Raw genomic sequence first — 23,720 nt, forward strand, 5'->3', positions numbered from 1 at the left:
GATGGTGTGGCAAGATTTGTGGGAAAAGGGAAATAATGATACTTAAGATCTTAACTGTTTTGTTCCAGATATTGCCACTGTCGTCGGGTACCTGGTTGTCAGCCGTCCTTTCCTAGATCTGTCACACCCTCGACATCTCCACAGCACACACTCCGAGCTCCTGGAGGTAAGGTAGTGATCTAATGAAGTGAAATTCAGAATTAAGGCTGTGTTTTTAATTTAGAAATGTGAGAAAACCTATACATTTTCTTTTTAAGGATTACTACCAAAGTGGAAGAATGCTCTTGAGAATGTCTCAAGCTCTGGGTCGTATAGTTTTGGCCGGGCGTGAAATGACTAGATTGGCTGGGTAAGATCTGTAATAATGAGTAATTGCGTAGAATAAATTTTAAATATATATTGTTCTTATGGTTCTGATACCCAGTTGAGATTTAAGATGAGGGAGCGACTTTCCTCCTCTAGGAAGTTAGTTTTGGTAGAAAATTAAGGAGGGCCTCTCTGTCAGTGAACTTCTCTCGCTTCCTGACGTCAGCTGTTTTGAGTCTTAACTAGGATATTGTTGTATTTGCTGTGTTCACAGACACTGGTCTTGGGTGAGTTGGGAAATGATAATTCTTGCTAGCCCTTTTGTTTGGAAATTTAAGCTAGAGCAGAAGTTTTACATTTAAGCAGGTTTTTTTCTCGTCTATAGATTTTTACCCCTAAGGTTTATACCAACCAATTAGCTAAATAAATGGAGGTTGCTTTAATGGAATTAAGCAATTACCATGTAGATATATTACCCAATACAAAACTGTCTTAGATCACGGGATGGGATTAAACACCTCAGAAGCTGAAATAGAAGGCAGAAACCTCAAACAATACCAGGGTGTGAAAAGTACCACAGACTTTGGATTGCCTAAGGAAATTTACTGCCCTGAGGTCTTTCATAGGCCTGTGTCTGTTACTGTGTTCTCTCTGCTGTCAAAACTGCTACGGTCTTCATAACAAGACACAGCCAGCACTGTGAAGAATCATTCTTGAGAAGCTGCCGTGGGTTGCACTCATTAGCGACTTCCTCAGATTTTGTATAAGTTTATGCGTCCCAGCTTTTCTTGTGGGGCATTAGAGTGATTGGCATATTAAAAACATCATATTTAATGCATACAAAATTTATGAATATAAGAATAAGTATGCTTATATGAAACTATCAACACCAAGAGAGCCTGTCACCTCCCAAGGCTTCCTTTTGGGACTTTTTGCTTGTTATTTACACCAAATAAATAAATAAATACTTCCCTTTGCTTCTCTGATAAGAAAACTTCTCTTTGACCTTCATTGACTTTCTTATATTTCCCAACTTCTTGCCACTGGATTGATTTCTAGTGTCCCATGATTTCAATCATATATTAAGAATTCTTCAACTTTTTCCTTCTTCAGAATATGAGAGCAGAAGTAGCCTCAGTTTCCCCATTTATAGAGAAGCAGTATGCATCTGTGTATCCTTCCTATTGGAGAAAGTATTGTCTGTGACAGCAAGCCACTCCAGCAGCTCAGGACACAGCCTCCTGTGGCTGCAGAGTGTACTGACAAGAATACTTGGTAGAGGGATCCGTGAAGCCTCTCCCCTGACTTTCCTGTTCCTTCTCATTTACTGAAGCAAAATAGGGCGTGTGTGTTTATTTTTAGTATTTTATGCCGATGAGACTTCTTTTGTGTCCTTTAACCTAAGTTACAATTTTAGACACTTGTTCAGTTTATATAAAAGATGTAGTAATAGCCTGGACTTTTGATTATGGTTTCTGTTAAATTTTAGTTTTACGGCTCGGATTACAGAATTAATGCAAGTACTAAAGGATTTAAACCATGGCAAATACGAACGCACAATGGTGTCACAACAGGAAAAGGGTAAATATAAACATCATAGTTTGCAGTCACAGTTTTAAGGTTTTCCTAATATATGATGTTTTAATAATTGTTTTCCATTTAAGGTACAGAAGGAGCACAAGTTAGTCCCTTGATACCTGGTGCTGGAGAAATCATCAATGCAGACAACCTTATAAAGTATGTACAGAAAAGGCTGTGCTGCGCTGTATGCCTTTGTTACACTTCATGGCAACCTTTCTCTTCAGCTTGTAGTTACATGTGTCATTTAAAATGGACTCTTTAAAAATTTTAAATAGCTTTGGGATATCACTGACATAAAGCTATATATGTTTAAGGTATATAATTTGATGTTTTGATACTACATACATACTATAATAATGTCCATATTCCAGCAAATTATTGTATCTCTTGTCTCTTCATCTGAATGTGTGTATGTATATGCCATTTAATGTGTGTAGAGCATATTTTTAGCTGTTGTCCCTTTGCTGCTGGGTAGACCTCTAGAACTTACTCATCTTCCTTCATGGCCAAAGCTTTTATTATACTTTTTGAATGACACCACTTCCATGTCCCCTTCGCTCAGCCCCTAGCAACGACTACTACATTCTCTTCTATGAATTTAATGATTTAGATTCTACATATAAGTTATATATGAACTACACTTCTTTTTCCGTCTTACTTTGCTTACCATGATGTTCTCTACCATCAAAAATGACTGATTGAGTTCTTTAAAAATACATTGTGGAGCCGGGCGGTGGTGGCGCACGCCTTTAATCCCAGCACTTGGGAGGCAGAGACAGGCGGATCTCTGTGAGTTCGAGGCCAGCCTGGTCTACAAGAGCTAGTTCCAGGACAGGAACCAAAAGCTACAGAGAAACCCTGTCTCGAAAAATCCAAAAAAAAAAAAAAAACAAAAAAAAAACAAAAAAAAAAAACGTTGTGGTTTTGAGGAATGTGAAATGGATTTTTCCTTGTCCATCTGTGTACCATGTTTGTGCAGGCACATGTGAAGCAGAAAAAGGCATTGAATCCTCTGGAACTGGAGTTACAAGTGGTTGTGAGCCACCTGATATGGTTGCTGGGAACCAAACTTGGGCCCTCTGCAAGAAAACCAAGTGCTCTTAACCATGGAGCCATCTCTTTAGCCCCCTAGATTTAGTTTTTTTTTTTTTTAAGGCTGAATAATACTTCTTTTGTGTGAGTGTGTGCTTACACATATGATGTATTCTTTATCCTTTTATCACTTGAAAGACATTAAGGGAGTTTCCCCTGTTGGTTTATTGAATAAATACTGCAGGGCATATGGGAGCACAGATGCCACTCTGACAAGTATTTCATTTCCTCTGGAGTAGGGTTTTCTCTCTGAAGCAGAGAATTTATAGCAGCTGAATCTTTATTTATTTATTTTTTTAAGGATCCCCATACTGTTTTCCTCCCGCTGCTGTTTAATTAGATTCTTCTCAGCAGTGGCTAAGGATTCCTTTCCTCTGCACCTTGCCACGATGTCCTTGGTGATAACTATCCTCCTTGGCAGGGTGATAGTCACTGCAACTTTGATTTACATCTCTCTGGTGGATAGAGAGCTTGAGAACCTTTTAGTTGCATTTTGTCTTCTGAGTGTATTCTTTTCTGAAGCGTCTGAGTGGTCTTTTGTTGTGTTGGGTTATTTCTATTTAGGGTATTGAGTCCCTTGCTAGTTTTTAATTTCCTTTTTTTATTAATGCCGTTTTCAGGTTTGATCATGTACCTTTAGCAACACCAAATGGAGACATCTTGATCCGAGATCTTAGTTTTGAAGTAAGTTTTTAAATGTTCATGTGAGAGTTAAAATTGTCTTCAAAATATAAACTGAAAGTTTGAATATTGAAATTAACTTTTAACGTTTGAGTTGTCTCTATAAACCCATACGATTACATTTGAAACCAACTCTTTGAACCATCTAGAAAGCCCGGTTTTTCTAAAATTCACTGGACTTTAAAACCTCAGGGAGCCGGGCGGTGGTGGCACACGCCTTTAATCCCAGCACTTGGGAGGCAGAGGCAGGCGAATCTCTGTGAGTTCGAGGCCAGCCTGGTCTGCAAGAGCTAGTTCCGGGACAGGAACCAAAAGCTACGGAGAAACCTTGTCTCGAAAAAACAAAACAAAACAAAACAAAAACAAAAACAAAAAAACCCAAAATCTCAGGGATTACCACCATATCAAATTTGTTTGGTTGGAGAGAGATGGCCGGTGGTTAGAACTTAAGCTCTCACAGGGGAACCAGCTTTTGTTCCCAGCACCCATGCGTCAGTGACAACTGACTCTAGCTCCAAATCTAGGAGATCTGACATCCTCTGCTGGTCTCTGCAGGCTCCTGCACACCATGGTACTCATGAACTTATGCAGGCATGCACGTAACGCAAGTGAAAAAATGATCTTTAAAATTTTTTGTAAATAAAGCCCATGACAAAAAGATGCATCTAATTTTGCAGGTGCAGGTGATGACTCAGCTGTAGCTTATATTTAATTTTAACTAGCTTGATTTAAATAGCCATATGTGACACTATTGGACAGTCTTGCTCTAGAACACGTTGCCTCTGTGTCTACCCATTGTGCTTATGTATTTATATGTTTTTAATGTAAAGATTGTTTTTTAGCTGCTTTCACTGAAATGTTTTCCAGTAGCTTATAAAATAGGAATATTGTTAGGTTTGTTTTAATTACTATCTTAGGTAATTCTTTAGTTTTCTGCCCTTACTAATTTATATTTACTAAATATATTTACTGTCCTAAGTAACTAAGAGAACTAGAGAATGTTAGTTATGCACAGTGAGTTTTGTATCGTTATCATACTTTAAAGCCAGGAGCTATAACAGGAGGTAGAAACTGGACTGTGATTGGTAAATATTGACAGGCCTAGGGTGAAAAGCACTTCTCTCAGTCACGGGGTGCTGCCTTTTAAGGCAACTGCTCTCCTTGCTGCCAACCAGCCCTGAGCTCCACTCAGTCTGTGCTCACTGCTGCTTGTTTTTTCTTTTAGTTTCATTGGCCAAGTCTTTCTGAGTCCCTAGATTTCCCAGATTTGCCATAGGAAATCTTTTTTTCCCCCTCTATAAACGTGTTCCTGACTCACCTGGTATCTGCCTTTGGCCCCTGTTTCTCTTTCATGGGAAACTGTCTGACTTCCTGTCCTCTTGGTCTGCTGTTAAAAATACCCTCTCTGCCTCTTTCTGACTTACCTCTAGGTTAGATTTGGCATTTTCTTGTTTGTCTTCCTAGGGTTGTCCTTAACATGCAGTTTCTTTATGGAACAAGCATCCTTTAATTCCTTTTAATTTCCAGTTAGTAGTGCCCATGTGGCTCACTTTTAAAAATCAGGATTCCTTTCTTTTAGAAAGCCCTCATAAGGCAGACTCGGCCATCAGAAAGCACACATTTCCTACTTGTTTGCATGTTGTTTTACACTATATCTAAACAAATGGGCTTTCTGTAGACTAAGATTTTACCCTCATCCTTTATGAGCTCTCAGTACAGGCATAGTCTATTCCCTTTTAAGCTGAATGGTGTTCACTGTGTGCACAGACTGCATTCTGTTTGCCCCTTCATCTGCTTGGCCCTTTCCACCTTTTGACTACTTTGAATAATGCTGATATTGTCTATTTTATCACAGTAGGAGGCTTCAGTTGGCTTGTGCTGTGTTTTAGGATTGCTGACTAGACCCACTCTTCCTACCTCTTACCCCTCTGAGTGAGTTCTGCTCTTGTCTTTGCTGTCTTCCCCACAGAACCAGTCTTTGTCCTGTGAGGCGAGGCTCATTCCTGTCCTCACGCCTACTTGCTGGGAGTGGACAGGAGTGCTTTTCTCATGATAAGCTCCTAACACATCTCTGGAAGTTTTCCCGGTTGTCACTTGCAGTGAGGTGTACTTTGACCTCTGTGGCTTTTTTCCACAGTACTTAGTCTGTAGGATACAATTTAACTTATTTATTATATATATTCTTGCTGACACAGAAGTTATGCACAGTGTTATCTAAAAGAGCAAAAGAAAAGATAACTTACATATCTAATTATTGGGGAATTTCTAATAAATTATAGTACATTCTCAGTATGTACTTTAGTCATTAAAAGAATGGGTAAAAGTGTCATAAATACAGTGACCTGGAAGAATATTTGTGACATACTGTTAAGTAAATTTAGACCTCTAAGTAAAAGAATCTGCTCTGCAGTGCAGTTGAAAATGTTAATTAACATGAATATACAAAATGATTATTTTCAAGAATGCTCAGATTTTTTTAAGCTTTCAAATTTTGCATTCTGAGACTACATTGGACAATCTAAGTCAATAATGGTTTTTAAGTGAGAAAAAAAGGAAGCTTAGTAAAAATTGAAAGTAAGCAGAAGTAAAAGGATTTTCCCTGCTTCGCTCCATAGTTGTGCTGACACCACATTTACAAGTGAAATTATTTGATAATAATTAGCAAAGGCCTCTTCAACTCTAAGGAAATATACATGCTTCTTTTAGTTAATTAGTTAATTCAAAGTCTTAATTGTCTTTCAGGTTAGATCTGGAGCCAATGTTCTCATTTGTGGGCCAAATGGATGTGGAAAGAGTTCCCTCTTCCGTGTTCTTGGTGAAGTATGTACAAACTGGTCTCCAGAGCTTGCGTCTTACTTTGTAGTGCTCTTGGGTTTTGAATTTCACAGGCACTTCTGTCTTCTCTTTACGTTTATAGTTATGGCCTCTTTTTGGAGGGCGTCTTACTAAACCTGAGAGAGGAAAGTTATTTTATGTTCCTCAGGTAAGACTTTAAGCTATTTTGTAGCTTTTAAGATGTTTTGGTTTAATATTTTAAAATGTACATTTAATGACTCTTGCTGTGTCATTATGACTACTGACTAGCGACCCTATATGACCCTGGGAACACTGAGAGACCAAGTGATCTATCCAGACGGAAAAGAGGATCAGAAGAAGAAGGGGATATCTGACCAGGTAAGGGGGGATTACATCCTACACTCACCGAGCATGCCCCACTCAGATTCTTTGTCATTTTAAACATCAGATAGTGTGGCCTCTGAAGCCTTCCAAACCATTGTCACAACTTTCCAGGCAATGGCAAGAAGATAGCTGCTTTGCTTAAGTATTATGCATGGCTGTGTGATATTGTTACGCCTTTAAGCTGTCAGACATTGTGTCAAGGGCAGTATGGCTAGAGACTGACAGCTCAGGTCAGCTTTGTGCCATTTTTTTCTGAAGAGACCTAGCTTTCCAAGTGGTTGGCCATGGAGTTTCTGAGCTAGTCTAAAAAGTAAGGTGAGACAGGACAGCTTCTAATAATCAACTTCTAATTTTTTTTTTTGGTCTTTTATCTTTGTATAAAGGTGCTGAAAGAGTACTTGGATAATGTGCAGTTAGGTCATATTCTTGAACGTGAAGGAGGCTGGGACAGTGTTCAGGACTGGATGGATGTACTCAGCGGAGGAGAGAAACAAAGGATGGCGGTCAGTATCCTCTGGACTGATAACAAATACTTGCTAGAGTCACTGTTAGAACCCATAGTTTGACCAATCTTAGCACAGGGTTTTGTCTTACTCAGCAGCTATTAAAGTATTAGTTTAAATTGTAAATAAAAGCTCTAGGAAATGTTTAACTTCATATAAATTGGGGATCTGGTGAAAGGGGCTGATCACGCTCAGCTCAGGCAGTATGATGGTTTGAATATTTGCTTTACAATTCCTTGTCTTGTGGCGACGTATAGCCGACAACAGCATGGATGGAGATGGACACATGCATACACGCGTGTGCATGATTAGAAAAGAGAAAGGCACTTGTGAAAGGCAGTTAATGAACTATATCTCTGTGATTGTGTCTGTTTGCTGCTTCCCGTTCCTCACTTCATGCTCATGGGTATAAACCTCCCAAAATCAGCTTGCTTTAGTCAACTCCTTGATATGTATTTGAATGGAGCAGCAGTATAATATTGGGTATATTGTAGTGGTTTAATCATGATTTCTACTTCAGTGTTTCTCACAGCTCAGGCAAATACACAAAGAAAGATGAAGTCAAGTGTGCCATATATAGACTGTTGCAGTTCCATAAGGCGTCCACTTGGATTGAGAGAGTGACATTGAGCAGCCACTTGAAAGATGCCTGGATGAGAGTCAGGCATTGGTACTAAAGAAAGACTAAGCTTGATGTGACAGCACAGGCATGTCTCAGCATGCTGGAGGCAGAGGCAGGAGAATTGCCATGAAGTTAGGCCAGCCTAGACTACATAGTGAGTTCTGACCCACCAGAGGCACAGAATGAGAGCCTCTGTCAAACAGAAACAACACAGCAACAAAAATGGAAGGAAAGAAAGCAAAGGGTGACATGCAGAGTCCAAGGCTTAGGACACCATCCTTAGGAGGAAAGAAGAGAAAGGATAGTGACATGTGAAGCTAACTAGTGGTGGAACAATTGGGAAAAGACAGCCCTGGCTGGGATATCTAGATCAGAGCAGGCAGGAGAAAGACTCTGCAGGACCTTGGAGATGAGAGAGGGGAAACCATGGAGAAGGTTTAGTCAGTGGGTTCTTTGGTTTACATGTGATAGGTTCTCCCTAGTTTCACGGAGAGTGGAGGAAAGCAGAGAGGGAGCTGGAGGTTGTATAATCCGGCAGAAGTGAGTGTTCTCTGGGATAAGGGCATGGCAGAGACAGGAACGGCAAGTGGACTTTAAACTCTGAAATGGAGGGTGCCTGAGAGGGAGGGTTAAAGCAGGGTCAGGAAGATTCAACTTCTAGCTCTGAGGGAGAAGAAAGAGGACCTGGGATTTAATTCTGAGGACCCCAGATACACATGCTTAATGGCCAAGTGGGAAAGCACTGGAAGGAATGAGACCTCAGCAGAAGGGGAGGACTCCCAGTGGCTTCACTCCAACTCTCAAGAAGGGAGTGGTCTGAATAGAATGCTTCACAGGAGATAGTTGATTGGGCTTAGGAACATGCTGCTTGGTTTTGCAACATGGTGATCTCTGTTGGGGACAAGTGACAAATTAGAATAACTGTCCAAGACGGGGACAGACCATTTCCAGAAATATATTTGGAATATAATTAAGGAAAAATATTTCACATTTCTGCTAATGGAAGAACTATACGGATTAATGCTCCTAAGTCCATTTACAAGATCAGCAGAAGCTTTCAAAAACTGCACACCCGGGACCAACAATGGAGCCTTGGCAGGTACTATAAGATGATTGGTGGGAATTCTAACAGGTGCCATTACTTAAATAACGTCTAAGTCATCTATAATCTGAATTTTAAGGTTTTGTTAAAACACAAAACTTGTTTGTCTAAGTGAACTTTTATTATTTTAAAACTCAATCTCATCTCACACCAGTTTTTTTCTCTTAGCAGTAAATATTTCCCACACACTGTATTTCTCCCTTTGTTTAAGATGATAGTGAAAACAATTTGTCTTATTTATATTATTTTTATCTCTAGGAGTGGTGGTGCTTTTTTAGTTAGAATAATTTTCATATTTTAGTTTTTTTAAGACTCTAAAAAGTATATTTAGCTGAAGTAAATTTATTTTTCCTTATTAGTTTTATTTTTAGGCCTGCTCTATTTACACAGACTATTTCCTTTTCTGCTTTAGATGGCAAGATTGTTTTATCATAAACCCCAGTTTGCCATTCTGGATGAGTGCACAAGCGCGGTTAGTGTGGATGTGGAAGACTACATTTACAGCCACTGTCGGAAGGTAAGTGTCGTGTAAGTCTGTACCAAAGGAGATTCCAAGCAACGAGATTGTTGCCAGAAGGTAATGCCCTGTATTGCCTTTAAACTGAGTACAAGGAGCTGGGCGGTGGTGGCGCAGGCCTTTAATCCCAGAAATCGGGAGGCAGAGGCAGGCGGATCTCTGTGAGTTCAAGGCCAGCCTGGTCTACAGGAGCTAGTTCCAGGACAGGAACCAAAAGCTATGGAGAAACCCTGTCTCGAAAAAAAAAAAAAAAAACTGAGTACAAGGAATTATCAATGCATTCTAAATACAACTGTAGATATGAACAGAATATAAGGAATTATCCATACATTCTAAATATCTCTCTTTAGCAATTTCTTAGACATGGAGAGTATTTAAGTATATCTATATCCACCTGTGACTTCATTACTTACTCTCAGACTTAAAAGAATTCCTGTCTTTCCTTTGTCCCATCACTTTACCTATATATCACTTTTAAATCAAGAAAAATCAGTAGTAACCTTTTGGCAGTCTAAAAGTTTTTCATTTTGTGTGTTTTTGTGTTGGTGGCATACGTACCTATGTTTGGGTGTGTTTGCATGTGTGGTGGTGTGCATGCATAGGGTACATTGTGGTGGTGTGCATGCATAGGGTGCATGTGTGGTGGTGTGCATGCATAGGGTACATGTGTGGTGGTGTGCATGCATAGGGTGCATGTGGAGGAGACAGATGGATTTTTGCTGTCCTTAATTGCACTTCGCTTCATTCACTGGCAGGGTTTCCTGCTGTACCTGGAGTGTGTGGATTAGTTAGTTTAGCCAGCTGGCTTGCCCTGTCCCTGCATCCTGAACACTGGGATTCCAGGTGGCCCACCTTTTACACGGGTGCTGCGGAGTCAAAATCTAGTCCTCGTGCTTGCATAGCGACCCTGTGTCCACTGAGTCCTCGCCCAGCCCTTTTTAGAGTAGCTTAATTCATCTAGTTTATTTTAACTGGACAGTATTTTACCAGATTTCTTTTGCTTGGCAAATATGAGGCTGGCTCTGCTGCCATTATTTAAGCTTGTTCACTAGTCCTGGTGAGTTTTTGTTTTTAGGAACTGCTGCAATTGTCTGTACTCTTGTTAGATTGGAAAAATAATAATACGTTCTGTTTTAGAGGTCCTGTGTAAGTAAATGAGTTACAAGAGTATTTTAACATTTTTTAATCTGTATTTGGGGCATTTACAAAAATAAAAATAATCATGTTACACACACACACACACACACACACACACACACACTTTCTGGCCATTTGGAAGATAGCCGTGGACCAGCAGCAGCAGCACCCCTAGCTGGGAGTTAGTGAGAAGTCAGAATCTCTAGCTTTGCCACATTAACAAAATTCCCATGCGAATGCATATGAAAGGCTGAACCTGTGGTGTGATAACCAAAGGATCCTCAGTAGTCTTCTCCATAGGAAGGCTGGAACAGCTCTTTAGTGGCTTGTTTCTGATTTTTGAATCCCCTTTAGTAATTCTTATGTGGTTTTCTGTTTTCTAGGTATTAGAGATCTTTGTAGTGTTTTCATGCTTAAGACCAGACAAACTGTTTTTAAAAGGGCATTTTCCTGTCAATTTTATGTTGTTGCCTCCTATGTTTTAAGGTTGTCTAAATTTATAAAACACATTGCATTTGAGGGAAGAAAAGTCACTTGGGTTCAATGATAATTTAACATTGCCACAATAGCACTGAATACAAAGAAGCAGAAAACAAGGAAATGACTCCTTAAGTTTAGAGCCTTTAAAGCCATTTGTTCATGGATCTAGTATACGTGTGCGTGCCGTGCTGCTCATGGTATAGCTCAGAGGACGGCTGTGGGAGTCCGTTCTCCTCCACCATGTCCACCTAGGAATTAGACTCAGCATTAGTGGCAAGTAAGTGTCTTTACCCACTCAGGCGTCTTGCCCGCCTGAGAATTTTTTTCTAACTACAAAACCAGTGTTAATTTACAAAGGGAATAAAGCATCACTTAAACTCAATTTAGAATGTTTAACATTAAAGAGAACAGTGATGCTGCTTAGCCAGAACTAAGCCATGAGCATGAATTTAATTATGGAAAGGTAGCATCTGGTGTTCAGAGCTCAGCAACCAACATTGCTTTTGTGTGTTGGCTTAAATAATTCTAATATACAGTATGCCTACTCTAATTAAGGTCTAATCCAATTGCAAAATTAGGAACAGAAAAATATGTCTAAATGGGCTTTTGATGTAGTTGAAATGTATGTTTAACAAAAATGATAATGTTCTTATCTTCTTATGCAGGTTCTCACGAATTTGCACATGGCAGCCAAACTTAGGGCACAGTTTAAGTGATATCACTTGGTGCCAGCAGAATAATTTAGTCCTAAAGTTTCATGGTAGAAATTATCAGGAATTTACTTAGGTTAATCTTAAAATTATTACAAAATAAAAGTAAAAATGTGTGGAGAAATGACTTAGTGTTTAAGAGCACTTGCTGCGCTATATGAGGACCTGGATTCAGTTCCCAGCATCCACATGTGGCTTACAACCACCTATTCTCCAGTTCCAGCTCTCCCAAGCATGAGAGGTTGTGTGTTGAGGCTCTGACCTAAGGTAGTGCTTCTCACCCTGAGATATATTGGCTGGATAACTCCTAGGCTGTCCGTGCAGAGCCTGTGCTAGGCATTATACTGTTTAGCAACAATTCTGTTGTCCGTCCATCAGATGGCAGTATTGTTCTCAGTATACCAAGAAGAAAGCCTTCAGTCATAACCAAAATGTTCACCAAAGAGAGAAGGCGCCTCTCAGCTGAGAGCTATTGATCTCACTGCTCTAGGACAACTGTATCTATTGATGCTTCTCTGAAAACCTGAGTGCAGTTGGAATCCTGAAAGCTGGATCAAGACTGAACATTTTTTATAATTTTATAGCAAGCTTATTGGATAGCAATACCTGATTCAAATTTACAAAAGATATTTAAACGTTTTGTTTCAATTTTTTCAGTATTTGTACATGTTACTGTAGACACATGCAGAATTCTGTCTTAGAACCTTGTAGAAGAAATGGAATAATCAAACTTCGGAATGTGTCTGAACTCCAAGACTCATTCCAAAACAAGACTCTACATTAGGGAATTATGATCCTGCATTTGAAAGCAATTTGGCTGTAGACCATTTGTGCTATTTTTGTCCCAATTTTAACCTTTTGCATTTTCTGGGGGTGGAGGGGTTTCTTTGTGTAGCCCTGGCTGTGCTGGAACTCTCTCTGTAGATCAGGCTGGCCTTAAACTTACAGAGATCCGCTTACCTCTGCCTCCCAAGTGCTGGGATTAAAGTCGTGTACCACCTGGCTACATTTCACTATTTTTATCTTACTGTTTTTTCATAATAAATCAAATGTAGGGGGATGTATTTTGACATTAATTCTTTTTTAATTTTATTTATTATGTATACAATATATCCCTGCAGGCCAGAAGAGGGCACCATATCTCATTACAGATGGTTGTGAGCCACCATGTGGTTGCTGGGAATTGAACTCAGGACCTTTGGAATAGCAGGCAATGCTCTTAAGCACTGAGCCATCTCTCCAGCCCTTGACATTAATTCCTAACTGTAGCCGCTGTACATGGTATTATAGCAACTTAAATGTATGTGTAATTTGTGGCTTACTGTTACTGATATAAATGTAAACCTTTTCTTTGAATTAGGTTGGCATCACCCTCTTTACTGTTTCACACAGAAAATCCCTTTGGAAACACCATGAGGTTTGTATTTTTTTTTCCTTTTGTGGGATGATAAGTGTTTATCTTACATAAAATGTGAGTTTTGGTAACTGATTTTGGATTTCATGGTGAATGTTACCATATGGGCGTATACCTGAAGGCAAAGGGTGATTTTGAGTTTTATAGTATACGATAGGACTTTGTTCAGTATTATTGCCATCACTTTTGAAAGCTATAATGTAAATAAACTCTAGCTCTACTGAGATTAGAGAGCAGTTCTCGAGTGTTGTAAGTGACTGGTGTGTAATAGCTACGGGTAACTGAGCTGTGTCATTATAACGCAGGTTTGACATAAGAAGCGAAAGTCTTAAAAGTTACATGGCTGGGGCTAGAGAGATTGGTCAAGGGTTAAATGCACTGACTGCTCTTCCAGAGAACCCAAGTTTAATTCCCAGCACCTACATGGCAGCTCACACCTATCTGTGGCTACAGTTTCAGGGAACCCGAAGCCCATGGCAAAAACACCAGTGCACATAAAAGTAAATTAATTAATTAATTAGTTAATTTAAAAAGTTAGATGGCAAAATTTTAGGAGCATTTTCAGTAAAGATCAGGACTATGTGGAGAGATGGCATAATGCCAACTGTGTTTGAAATGTAATAAAACAGGATCTATATACAGTCACGGAATTTACAAAGGTACTGTGCTGAGGTTTGCATTGGTCCAAAAGTGCTGCATATTCTGAGGAGTGTCCATAAGGTTGGTGGGGTGGTGTTGAGAACAGAGTTCTCTCCCTGGCCTCCACTTCTCTAGTCTTTCCTCCTCTTTCTCTTTCCCTCTCTGTGCTGGGATCTAGCCCTAGGCCTTGTCTTTGTTAGGCAAGAGCAGTGGTCATGTGAAGGAGGGGAACACAGAGAGCTGCTAAGAAATAGCAATACAGAAAAATAAACAGAAAAAACTAATCTTTATGAATAAAACTTCACTAACTGAAAACAGGAGGCTTTGTTCTGTATCTCAGAAGGCACATGAATAGTTCTTTAGTTACTGATGCTCCCGTCTCTCCATAGTACTACCTGCATATGGACGGTAGAGGCAATTATGAATTCAAGAAGATCACAGAAGACACAGTTGAGTTCGGATCCTAGAGACCATCTCGAGAACTTCCCCTGCTTCCATGAAACAAGAATGCATTTGTTAATGCACAGTGCATTGTAAAATAAGGTTAAGCTTGTTTTTTCTTTTCAAAAAACAAAGCAACAAATTGACTAGATACAGGATAATTGAAATGTTAAAACACTTAATATTGTATAGGATATTGCTAATTGTGTATATGTTGGTTTAATTATTAATAATGTACTAAGAATGTCCTTATTCTTGTGGTTATAAAACCTGCCTGAATTAAATTGGGCTTAAATCAATGTAACCTGATTCATCCTGGGATGTAAACCATTTAAAGTCAACTAATTTGACTTTTATGGCTCTATCTTTTCTTTTAATGAAGAACCCTATTTAAAACTGGGGTCATTAGCTGTTCTATTCTAACAAAGTAGTCTTGAGTTTCATTTCTATATGCCCCATGGTAATGGGAACCAGCCAATTACAATGCATTGTTAAAATGTATCCCATCGGTACAGGATAGCATTTATTACACGGCGGCAGATTTCTTTACCTGCTGCTTTTATACTCATTCCTCATACACGCCCTGAGGTGCATTTGACTCCAAGAGAGCCGTTTGCGTTTTCTTTAGCTAAATAATAAGTGTACCCCTTTCAGTGTCTTGGACTGAGCTTTTCTGAAGGTTCTCTGTGGTGGTGTGCAACAGTGTGTCCAGTTGTGCGTACAGCTTGTGGTTACTGCACACTACACCCAGTCTTTTCAATGTGTGGGACGTCCCGGCATGATCGTCCTGTGTCGAGCTCAAGGTCTTACAAGGATCTTAGATATTTGTGCAGAAGATTGGACAGGTTCATCAAAAATGTGGTTGTGTAATGGTGAATGCCGTGTGGCTGTAGAGGCACTACAGGAAGTAAGCACACTGAGCACGCAGTGCTAATGCTGTCCTCGTCTGTGGTTTTATGTTCCTAAAAATGCTAAACATTATCATGCACATGGGTGAATGACATTTCCTAGGAACTGTCTGAACAACAGCGTTTGCATCGGGATTACTGTGTTGAGAAATCATCTCTGGCTCCGAGCACCATGAATGACTGACTACATGTGTTGTTTGCATGAAGGAGAGCCAAGACTGAACGGGATCAATAAGTGGTTGTGAAATTAGTTTTATCAAATGGGTTCAGAGAGGGGCAGTTGATAGTCTTGTTTCTGCATAACTCAGAATCACTGGCTACCAAAATAACCTTGATGTGTTGATTCCATCAGTACATCACATTCAGTTTCACCATGTCTCCTCAGCAAACTTGTATACTTATTTTCTGTTCAGATTAAAAAAAAATGGATAACCTACACAACTTTTGCTTGTTTGTTTTATTCTAGTGCTTGAATACTGACATTCAGAAAGTGTTTTTAGTATCCAGATGGCCTTTTTACAAAACCTTATTAAATGAGCTTTAAAATTTTTTGTTTTATAGTTTTAGACAGCAAAAAGAAAAAAGAAAAAAAATGGGCAACTGAACTGTTTGCAAGGAAAACTAATAAGAAATGAAGACAATCCTCCCAGACCCACATCCAAACCCCATTTGAGCATGACTAATCAGTCTTAATAGACATATACATCTAGAAAATACAGAATTTTTGCAATCCTGAAACACATGTAAAATCCTTTTATTTAGGACTTTCCTTTCTGCCCAGTAGTGTTTCGTGGTTTTCTGTGTTGGTGTTTTCCACCTCCTTAATTAGTCTTATTCCTAAGCATTCCTGTGGTGGTGTGCAACAGTGTGTCCAGTTGTGCGTACAGCTTGTGGTTACTGCACACTACACCACTACTGCACACTATACTTATTGATTATAAAATCACTTGTATATAACATTTTATTTTTATTGATTTTTTTAGTGTGCAAAATAATGGTTTCCATTACCACATTTTCACACAGTCATGTCATTGTACTTCGGTCATCTTTGCCCCGTTACACTCTCCACCCAGCTCCTCTCTGTGGTGTTCCTTTTCCCAAATATCCTCCCTTCCTCCTTCCCTCCCTCTCTCCCTCCTTCCCTTGTTTCCTGTTTCATATATGTATGAAAATATAATTGTCTTTCTGAGTCTGACATTCACTGATCATGGCGATTTCTAATTCCATCTGTTTTCCTGAGAATGACATAATTTCATTCCTTATTGCTGAATAGGACTCCATTGCATATATAAACCACATTTTCTACATTCGTCTGTTGATTAGCATCTTGACTTAGGTATCTTGGCTATTAACACTTCATTTTTTCATTTTTGCCATGATAAAAAGCGCAGCCAATTTTTATACATTGACCTTACTTGGGAGTTGCATTTTCCCATCCTGTCTGCTGTTTATAACAGTGTGGTGTCAGCATCATCCATGAAAAGGGGAGTCCATGGTACCTCTTGAACTTGTAGAGCTCATTGTGATAAATTTGGAGATTTGGGTGTCGATACAGAAAGAGACTAGGTCAGAAGGGGCTTGACATACAAGTTTTACCTTGATAGTGTGTAGCTAGGTTTGCACAAGAGGATGGTACTATCTGTTGGAGATATGAGAATTGGATTTGCTAGCCCACTGTGGAGGAGTAGACAATGTAGGGCCATCCCTGGCCCGCTCATTCACTTGACTACAGTAGAAGTTCTCTTGGAGTGGGTAAACCCTTTACTGGTTTTTAAACAATCCTGCACAGTCCCGGCGGGGCATGCAGAGTCAAATAGAGCACGTTGTTTCTTGCTGACCTCCCTCTGGAATCTGATTCTACCATTATTGTTAGCCTTGTCAGCCATCATTACAACAGGTAATAATCTTTATTACTATGCCAGCTGTATTTACATCAAGTTGGCACAAGCTAGAGTCACCTCAGCTGAGAAAATACCTCCTTAAGATCAGGCAGCAGGCAAACCTATAGGGCATTTTCTTGATTAGTAGATTGATGTTGGAGGGCCCACTCCGTTGTGGGAGGGGGCTGGTGGTTCTGGGTTCTATATGAAAGCTGGCCAAAAAGCTGTACCCCTTTATGCCCCCTCATCAACTCCTGCCTCCAGGTTCCTGCCCTGTTTGAGTTCCTACCCTGACTGCCTTCAAGGACTACGATGTGGAAGTATAAACTACTTTCCTCCCCAACTTGCTTTTGGCCATGGTGTTTCATCACAACAATAGTAACCATAACTAAGAATTAACCAGTTGTCAGCCGCTCCAGGGGTGGCGCATGCCTTTAATCATAGTAAAGCAGAAGCAGGCGGATCTCTGTCAGTTTGAGGACAGCCTGGTCTACAAGAGCTAGTTCCACTACAGAGAAATCCTGTCCTGAAAAAAAAAAGAAAAGAAAAGGGAACTAACCAGTTGTCTGACATATCTGTGGCCTGTGTCCCTCTGGGAAAAATTCTCATTCAGGCTGCCCAGACTCCTGCACTCCAGGCTGCTGGTGCTGTGAGCCAAGCTCATAAAGTTCCATATCCTCTGTGTTCCTCTCTTTTTGGTTTATTCTCTCACTTAGCAGAACATGCCCCTATCCACGGTGGCTTCTGGGAAGGGTGCGGGGAGGGAGAGGTTTCATATGTCTGAAAATATCTATTCCATTATACTTGTGGAAAGTCCAGCTTGGATAAATTCAGTAAGGATTTATTTTAAACTGGGTGGTGATGGCACACACCTTTAATCCCAGCTCTCAGGAGGCAGAGGCTGGTGGATCTCTGGGAAATCAAGGCCAGCCTGGTCTACGGAGTGAGTTCCAGGACAGCCAAGGCTACACAGGGAAGAGAAACCCTGTCTCAAAAATTTAAAAAAATTTTTTTAAAAATTAGTGTGTATGTGTGTGCACACAAGTAAGTGTGTGTGTGTGTGTGTATGCATGTGCGCACGCGCATGCTAGATCAACCTTGGATATCATTCCTCAAGAGCTGTTCACATTACTTTTTTAATTTGTAACATATTTATGTGTGTGTCCTTTTGTGTGTACATGTGTGTTGTGAACCAGAAGACAGCCTTGGGTCATCCTCAGTCAAGCCGTTCACTTCCTTTGAGACAGGATCTCTCGGCTTGAAGACCACCAATTAAGCTAGATGTAACTGGCAAACTACAGGAATCCTCCTGTCTCTGCCTCCCCAGTGTGGGACTCCATGTGCGCACCATCCTGCCAGAGGGGTTCAACTCAATTCGCTGTTCTTGCACTTTACTGACTGAGCCATACACCCATCCCCTCACCTGGTTATGTATTCCTGTGGGGCTTTTAGTTTTTGTTATTTTTCAGACCAGGTCTCTCTCTGGAACCTGAAGCTCATCAATTGGGCTAGACTGGCTGGCCAGTGATTCCCCAGGTATCCTCCTCCATCAGCCCTCCTGGTGCTGGGATTGATAGGTATATGCCACTATACCCAGAGGGTTACTTTTAATTTGGATATCAAACTCTGGTCCTCATGCAGAAGGAAGCACTTTGCCCATGGAGTCTTCCCCCCCCCCTTCACTTAAATATGCGTGTGCATGTTCCACCTTTGTGCGGGTGCCTGTGGAGGCCAGTCAAGGGCATCGGATGCCTTAGAACTGAGGTCGGCAGGTGGTTGTGAGCCACCTGATGTAGAGCAAATACTCTTAACTGCTGAACCATGTCTTATAGTGTGATACTTTTCTCTTGGCTTTTTGGGGGGCTACCACCCAAGCTCCCAAATAAATCACACACACACAGAGGCTTATTATTACTTATAAATGCCCAGCCTTAGCCTGATTTGTCTCTTGCCAGCTTTTCTTAATGTATCCTGACTGCCTTTTGCTTCTGGGCAGTTTCCTTTCCTTCTGTATTTCTTACTTTGACTTACTCCGTGGCTGGCTAGGTGCCTGGCTGGCTGGCTCCTCCTCTTACTCCTTTTCTCCTCTGTATCCTCTCTGACTGCCAGCCCCACCTCTCCTTGCTCCTGCCGTGCTGTTGGTGGTTCAGACAAAGTAACAGAGCTTCACAGAATTAAGCAAATGCAGCATAAACAAAAGCAGCACACCTTAAAATAATATTCCCCAATAATCTCTCCAGCCTGTCCTTTAAATTCTGTGGCCATTGTTGTCCTGAGTTTGCTGTTGAGAAGAGCCAATGTTCTGATTTCTTTGAATGTGGCATTACTACTGCTTTTTCTAATCCTTTCTCTGTCCCCACTTATGTGCTTCCCCTCCTCATTCCGAGAATGTTCTCTTCTCCGTCTGGCAAGTCTTAGTGTCTTAACCTCTTGTTAGCGCTGTGGTGGAAAATTGTTCTCTCTTTCTTACACGAATGCTATGGATAAATATTCCCTCTCCCTCCCTGTTTGCCCTGTAGATTCAATCCTTTTTAATATTGCTTTGAATCCCCTTTGTAGGGCCTTGGAGGGGAAGAAAAGCACTTTTAGCTGGAAGTACTTATCAGTTCCTATATTCATAATGTTTATAAATTGGTGCTTATAGCTTTAGGACTTAGCATATTTAAGAAAAGTCAAAATATAGGGCCATGATATAGGGCAACATAGACTTGGAACTGCCTGCTCTGGGGTCTCGTGGTCATTATGGTCCTCTAACTAAAAATTCAACGGTCATCCTAAATTTTAAAAATTATTATCAATACTTAAATTTTCCCCAATTTTGTTACTTGTTTGCCATTTTTTGACTTACTAGTTGGCCCCAGTCAGTTTTTCAGCTGGAGCCACTTAGGTAGTGTCTGACTAGGAATGTGTGAAGTAACAGAGACACCAGATTTGATGAGACCTGTTTACATGTGTGTTATCTGTGCCCGCAGGGCTGTTTGGATGCTTCAGGTCAGGCGATACTGCTTCCCTTTCTCCTGGTGGACTCTGTCTTCAAAACAAGATAGTATCGCACTCACAAGTTCAAGCTAAATAGTTCTCGTGAACTCCTTCACTCTCTCCATCATAACAGTCACACACTGTTATAAGGGCTTGACATTTACCCTACACTTATGCAAGTTCTAGAGATCCGAGATGATACCTGCCCTAGTTTCATAAAACCTGTGACGTCTGGCAGCACAGAGGTGAGTCTGAGAGGGATGAACGAGTGAATCCAAATGCATAAGCAAGGCTCTTGCCAAGGGGATATGGTCTATAAAAGGGCTGTAACAGCTAAACGGCTGTCTTCACAGCATGCAAGTACAGTAAGGATGCAGGAGGTGGGGATAGCATGCAGCAGGGGAAAGCACCCAGATGTAACAGGCAGACAGAAGCTGGGCACCCACCACGGGGACTGGAGCAGGGAAGCCTGCTGTTCACACAGCTTTGGGTTAGGGGTCTTGGGTGTGTCTCTGGGAAAGGAGTTGGTGATAGGGCCACAGCTCTCCTGTGAGCATGCATGAACAGTGTGCTTGGAGTTTAATAAATGGCTCCTCCCATCAAGTCTGTAGCTCTGTTCCTTTCCATCCCATGTCCCTCACCCAACCTTTGTGAAGGATCTTGATAAGGTGGGTGGGCTGAATGGTTAGGGAAGTCACCGGAGAGCAGTTCTGATTTCAGTGTATGTACACAGCACCTGGAGAATTCTGATTCTGGCTCCGTAGGTTCAGTGGCGGTCCAAGAATTCCAACTTCTAATGAGTTCTCCAACGTTTGCTAGAGAGTCTGTGCCTGGACAGTGTGATGCTTCAGTCACAGGAAACTGGAGAAGAGTATCCTGTTCTCATTTTGGCCACCTCTTCTCTCATGGTTCTTCATTTGTGATCATTGATAGGCGCAACATTCTGGCTTTCGTTATGGACTTTTTAGTAATTTTACGATCTAACCTGATTGTCTGCAGGAACCGTAGATGGTTCCCCCATCGCTGTGATGAAGACATGTTATAAACCTGTGCGAGGGGAAAGCGCCTGTCCTGGGGGCCGTCTCTCCTTTTTCTGACCTGAGATATTTGTCAGGGAAGATGACTCACTGTACTAAAGCAGCTTTCTGTTGGTGGTACCTGGAAATCAGGGCGCAGAAAGACTGTATGCCAGGAGCCTCTCTGTGTTCTTAGGTCTCTGTATTAGTTCCCTACACGTCTCTGCAGTTCCCAGACTGGGAAGCCTGGAGCAACAGGTCATAAGTTTGAGACCTGCCTGGGCTACATGCAAGATCCTGTCTGAAATACAAATTGTCTGTTATTTAAAGTGAATCATAGTTTTTCAGTCTCACAATTCCTGGATTTTCTTTTCAGTGGTTTCATTTTCCCCAGAAAAGACTGACTAAATTATATTGATATACTCCTAATATATAGTCACAGAATTGAGGTTAGAAAGAGATGGGCTTTTTTGTTTTATTCTTTTAAATTTTCTTTTATTTATTCTCTGTATTGTTTACATCATGCCTCCTGACCCCATTCATTTCCCCATTCCTTCATATCTGCCCTCTGCCCTTGCAACACTCCCACCCCACCACCACCAAATAATAAAATTTAAAAGACGAAAAAGGAAAAATCACATCTGGTCATGAAAGCTGCAGTGTGACACAGTGAGTCACGCAGTAAACCCTTTTGTCCATGTATCTTTACTTGCCGTGTTCATGGCAAGAAGTCACTGGACTGGTTCAAGGCCTCTGGTTTCTGCTACACTCTCAAGCCTGGGCCCTCACTGGAACTCCTCTTGGTTATCGCATTGCTCTGTGTTGTGGAGATTCCACAGCTTTGGATCTGCAGGACACGCCCCTTCAGATCATAGATAGGGTGGATGTTGAGGTGGGCCAACTCATAACCATGGTTCTGGGCCTGGGTCACCCCTCCAGTTCTCCCCTATCCTCACCACTAGGGTGAACTCTCCAGCGTTGCCCTGGTGAATCCTTTCAGTGAGGAGCAAGGGGCTGGCCCAGTTCTCCCTCAGGGTGGGCTCTCCTATACCTACACCACCAGGGCCAGCTCTACCACGCTGCTCAGGGGAGGTGCAGGGCTCACTTTCCCCAGTGCTGAAGCTAGAAAGAGGGAGGGTCAACTCCCTTGCCCACCACAGGTGGTAGTGGCAAGGTTCCCCTTGCCCTCACCAACACCTGAGAGGAGTGTTGGCCAGCTATCCCACTCCCACACCCTCAGGACCAGCTCACTTCCCTTTCCACACTCCCCCCTCCCAACGTGGTCCTGCCCAGAGTCACAAGGTGCTGACAGGCCTGCGTTTTCTCCTTGGAATCCAGGGCAGAGTGTCCCAGCCTACGCGTAAGTCTCTTTGTCCTGCTCAGTGGGCAGGACCCTGCTTCCTCCTCGGAGCCCATGGTGGTACACCCTGAGGAAATGATCTTTTTTTTTGAAAAATTAACATTTTTAAATTACTTATCGTTTACCTGGGTATGTATGTGGCAGTTAGGACCACTGTGTGGAGCCAGTTCTCTCCTTCCGTCTTTTTACTTGGGTTTCAGGGATGGAACTCAGTCACCAGGCTTGTGTTGCTTTTACCCACTGAGCCAAGAGATGAAGAACTTTAAAAAGCTACTGTCTTCACACACACTCAGACCTTGACAAACATACCTCCCGCCCAGGTAGAGGTGTGGGGATTTAGAAATACAGTAAAGAATATGAAGACACGAATGAACATAATAAAATAGAGAAACAGAATAGTGTCAGGAGGGGATTCCAGTGAGTACTGAAAATTTGCCCACGTTTAATTTCCAACTGCTTAAAATACCCTTGACTCCAAAAGGTAGGAGTCAGACAAAAGACTGCATTAACATAATACAAGGTAATAAATGTACCAATTGAAAGTGTGGGTCCGTAGTTGAAACATTCTGTTGCTAAAACAAAACAAGTCACACTCACACCCCTAGACCAAAACATTCTGTAAGCAAACCACTCCCTGGGTGAAATTCTAAGTTATCTCCATAAAGGAACTGGACCCTTGGATCCTTAGACTTTTGTTTGATGTAGGAACATATCTACTTCTCTATTCCTGAAATACAAGGTCTCGCTATTAGCTACACCTGTTGACAATAACCTTGAGAGAGCAGAACTCTCTGAACTAAATCTAGGTGGGACCTTTGAGGTAGAAGTGTGTTAACTGTGAAGGAATTGAGGTAAATTCCAACTCTCTGACCTTTGGTCAAGGTGGAAATAGGCTCACCTTTTTGGGCCTCCACCAGACCTCCAATTTTCAGTTAAACTTTCAGGATGGTTTCGTTCAATATGGCCAGTCCCCTGCAGCTTCACATGCAACTGACCTTCACATGATTGCCATGAGCAGAGGGAGAATTTTGTCTTGCTTTTCCTGCTTTTAATTTGTGTTGAGTTCAGAAGTGGCTGCATTCTGACTTCTCCAACAATCAGGAATGCCTGTTCTGGTCTGTGCCTACGCCAGATTCGTCCAGAGGCAAGTGATAAACTGGTCTAATTGCAGT

At 41.3% G+C, this 23,720-nt stretch overlaps 1 protein-coding gene across 2 annotated transcripts in view; it reads left to right on the top strand.

Annotated features, from left to right (window-relative positions):
• Window positions 1-15,749, top strand: part of Abcd3 (ATP binding cassette subfamily D member 3) — a 53,108-nt gene extending 37,359 nt beyond the window's left edge. For both annotated transcript variants that reach the window (XM_041650448.1, XM_041650440.1), the window contains exons 12-23: window positions 69-166; window positions 258-349; window positions 1,796-1,887; window positions 1,971-2,043; window positions 3,600-3,663; window positions 6,403-6,480; window positions 6,578-6,643; window positions 6,745-6,834; window positions 7,224-7,343; window positions 9,480-9,584; window positions 13,272-13,328; window positions 14,354-15,749. In XM_041650448.1, the coding sequence (XP_041506382.1) occupies window positions 69-166; window positions 258-349; window positions 1,796-1,887; window positions 1,971-2,043; window positions 3,600-3,663; window positions 6,403-6,480; window positions 6,578-6,643; window positions 6,745-6,834; window positions 7,224-7,343; window positions 9,480-9,584; window positions 13,272-13,328; window positions 14,354-14,431 (1,013 nt within the window). In that variant the 3' untranslated portion in view covers window positions 14,432-15,749. The remainder of the gene's footprint in view (window positions 1-68; window positions 167-257; window positions 350-1,795; window positions 1,888-1,970; window positions 2,044-3,599; window positions 3,664-6,402; window positions 6,481-6,577; window positions 6,644-6,744; window positions 6,835-7,223; window positions 7,344-9,479; window positions 9,585-13,271; window positions 13,329-14,353) is intronic.
• Window positions 15,750-23,720: the final 7,971 nt, after the last annotated feature.

The sequence above is a fragment of the Microtus oregoni genome, unplaced genomic scaffold, assembly GCF_018167655.1.
Source record: "Microtus oregoni isolate MIOR12 unplaced genomic scaffold, Mior012 000000F_ref0000247, whole genome shotgun sequence".
Lineage (NCBI taxonomy): Eukaryota > Metazoa > Chordata > Mammalia > Rodentia > Cricetidae > Microtus > Microtus oregoni.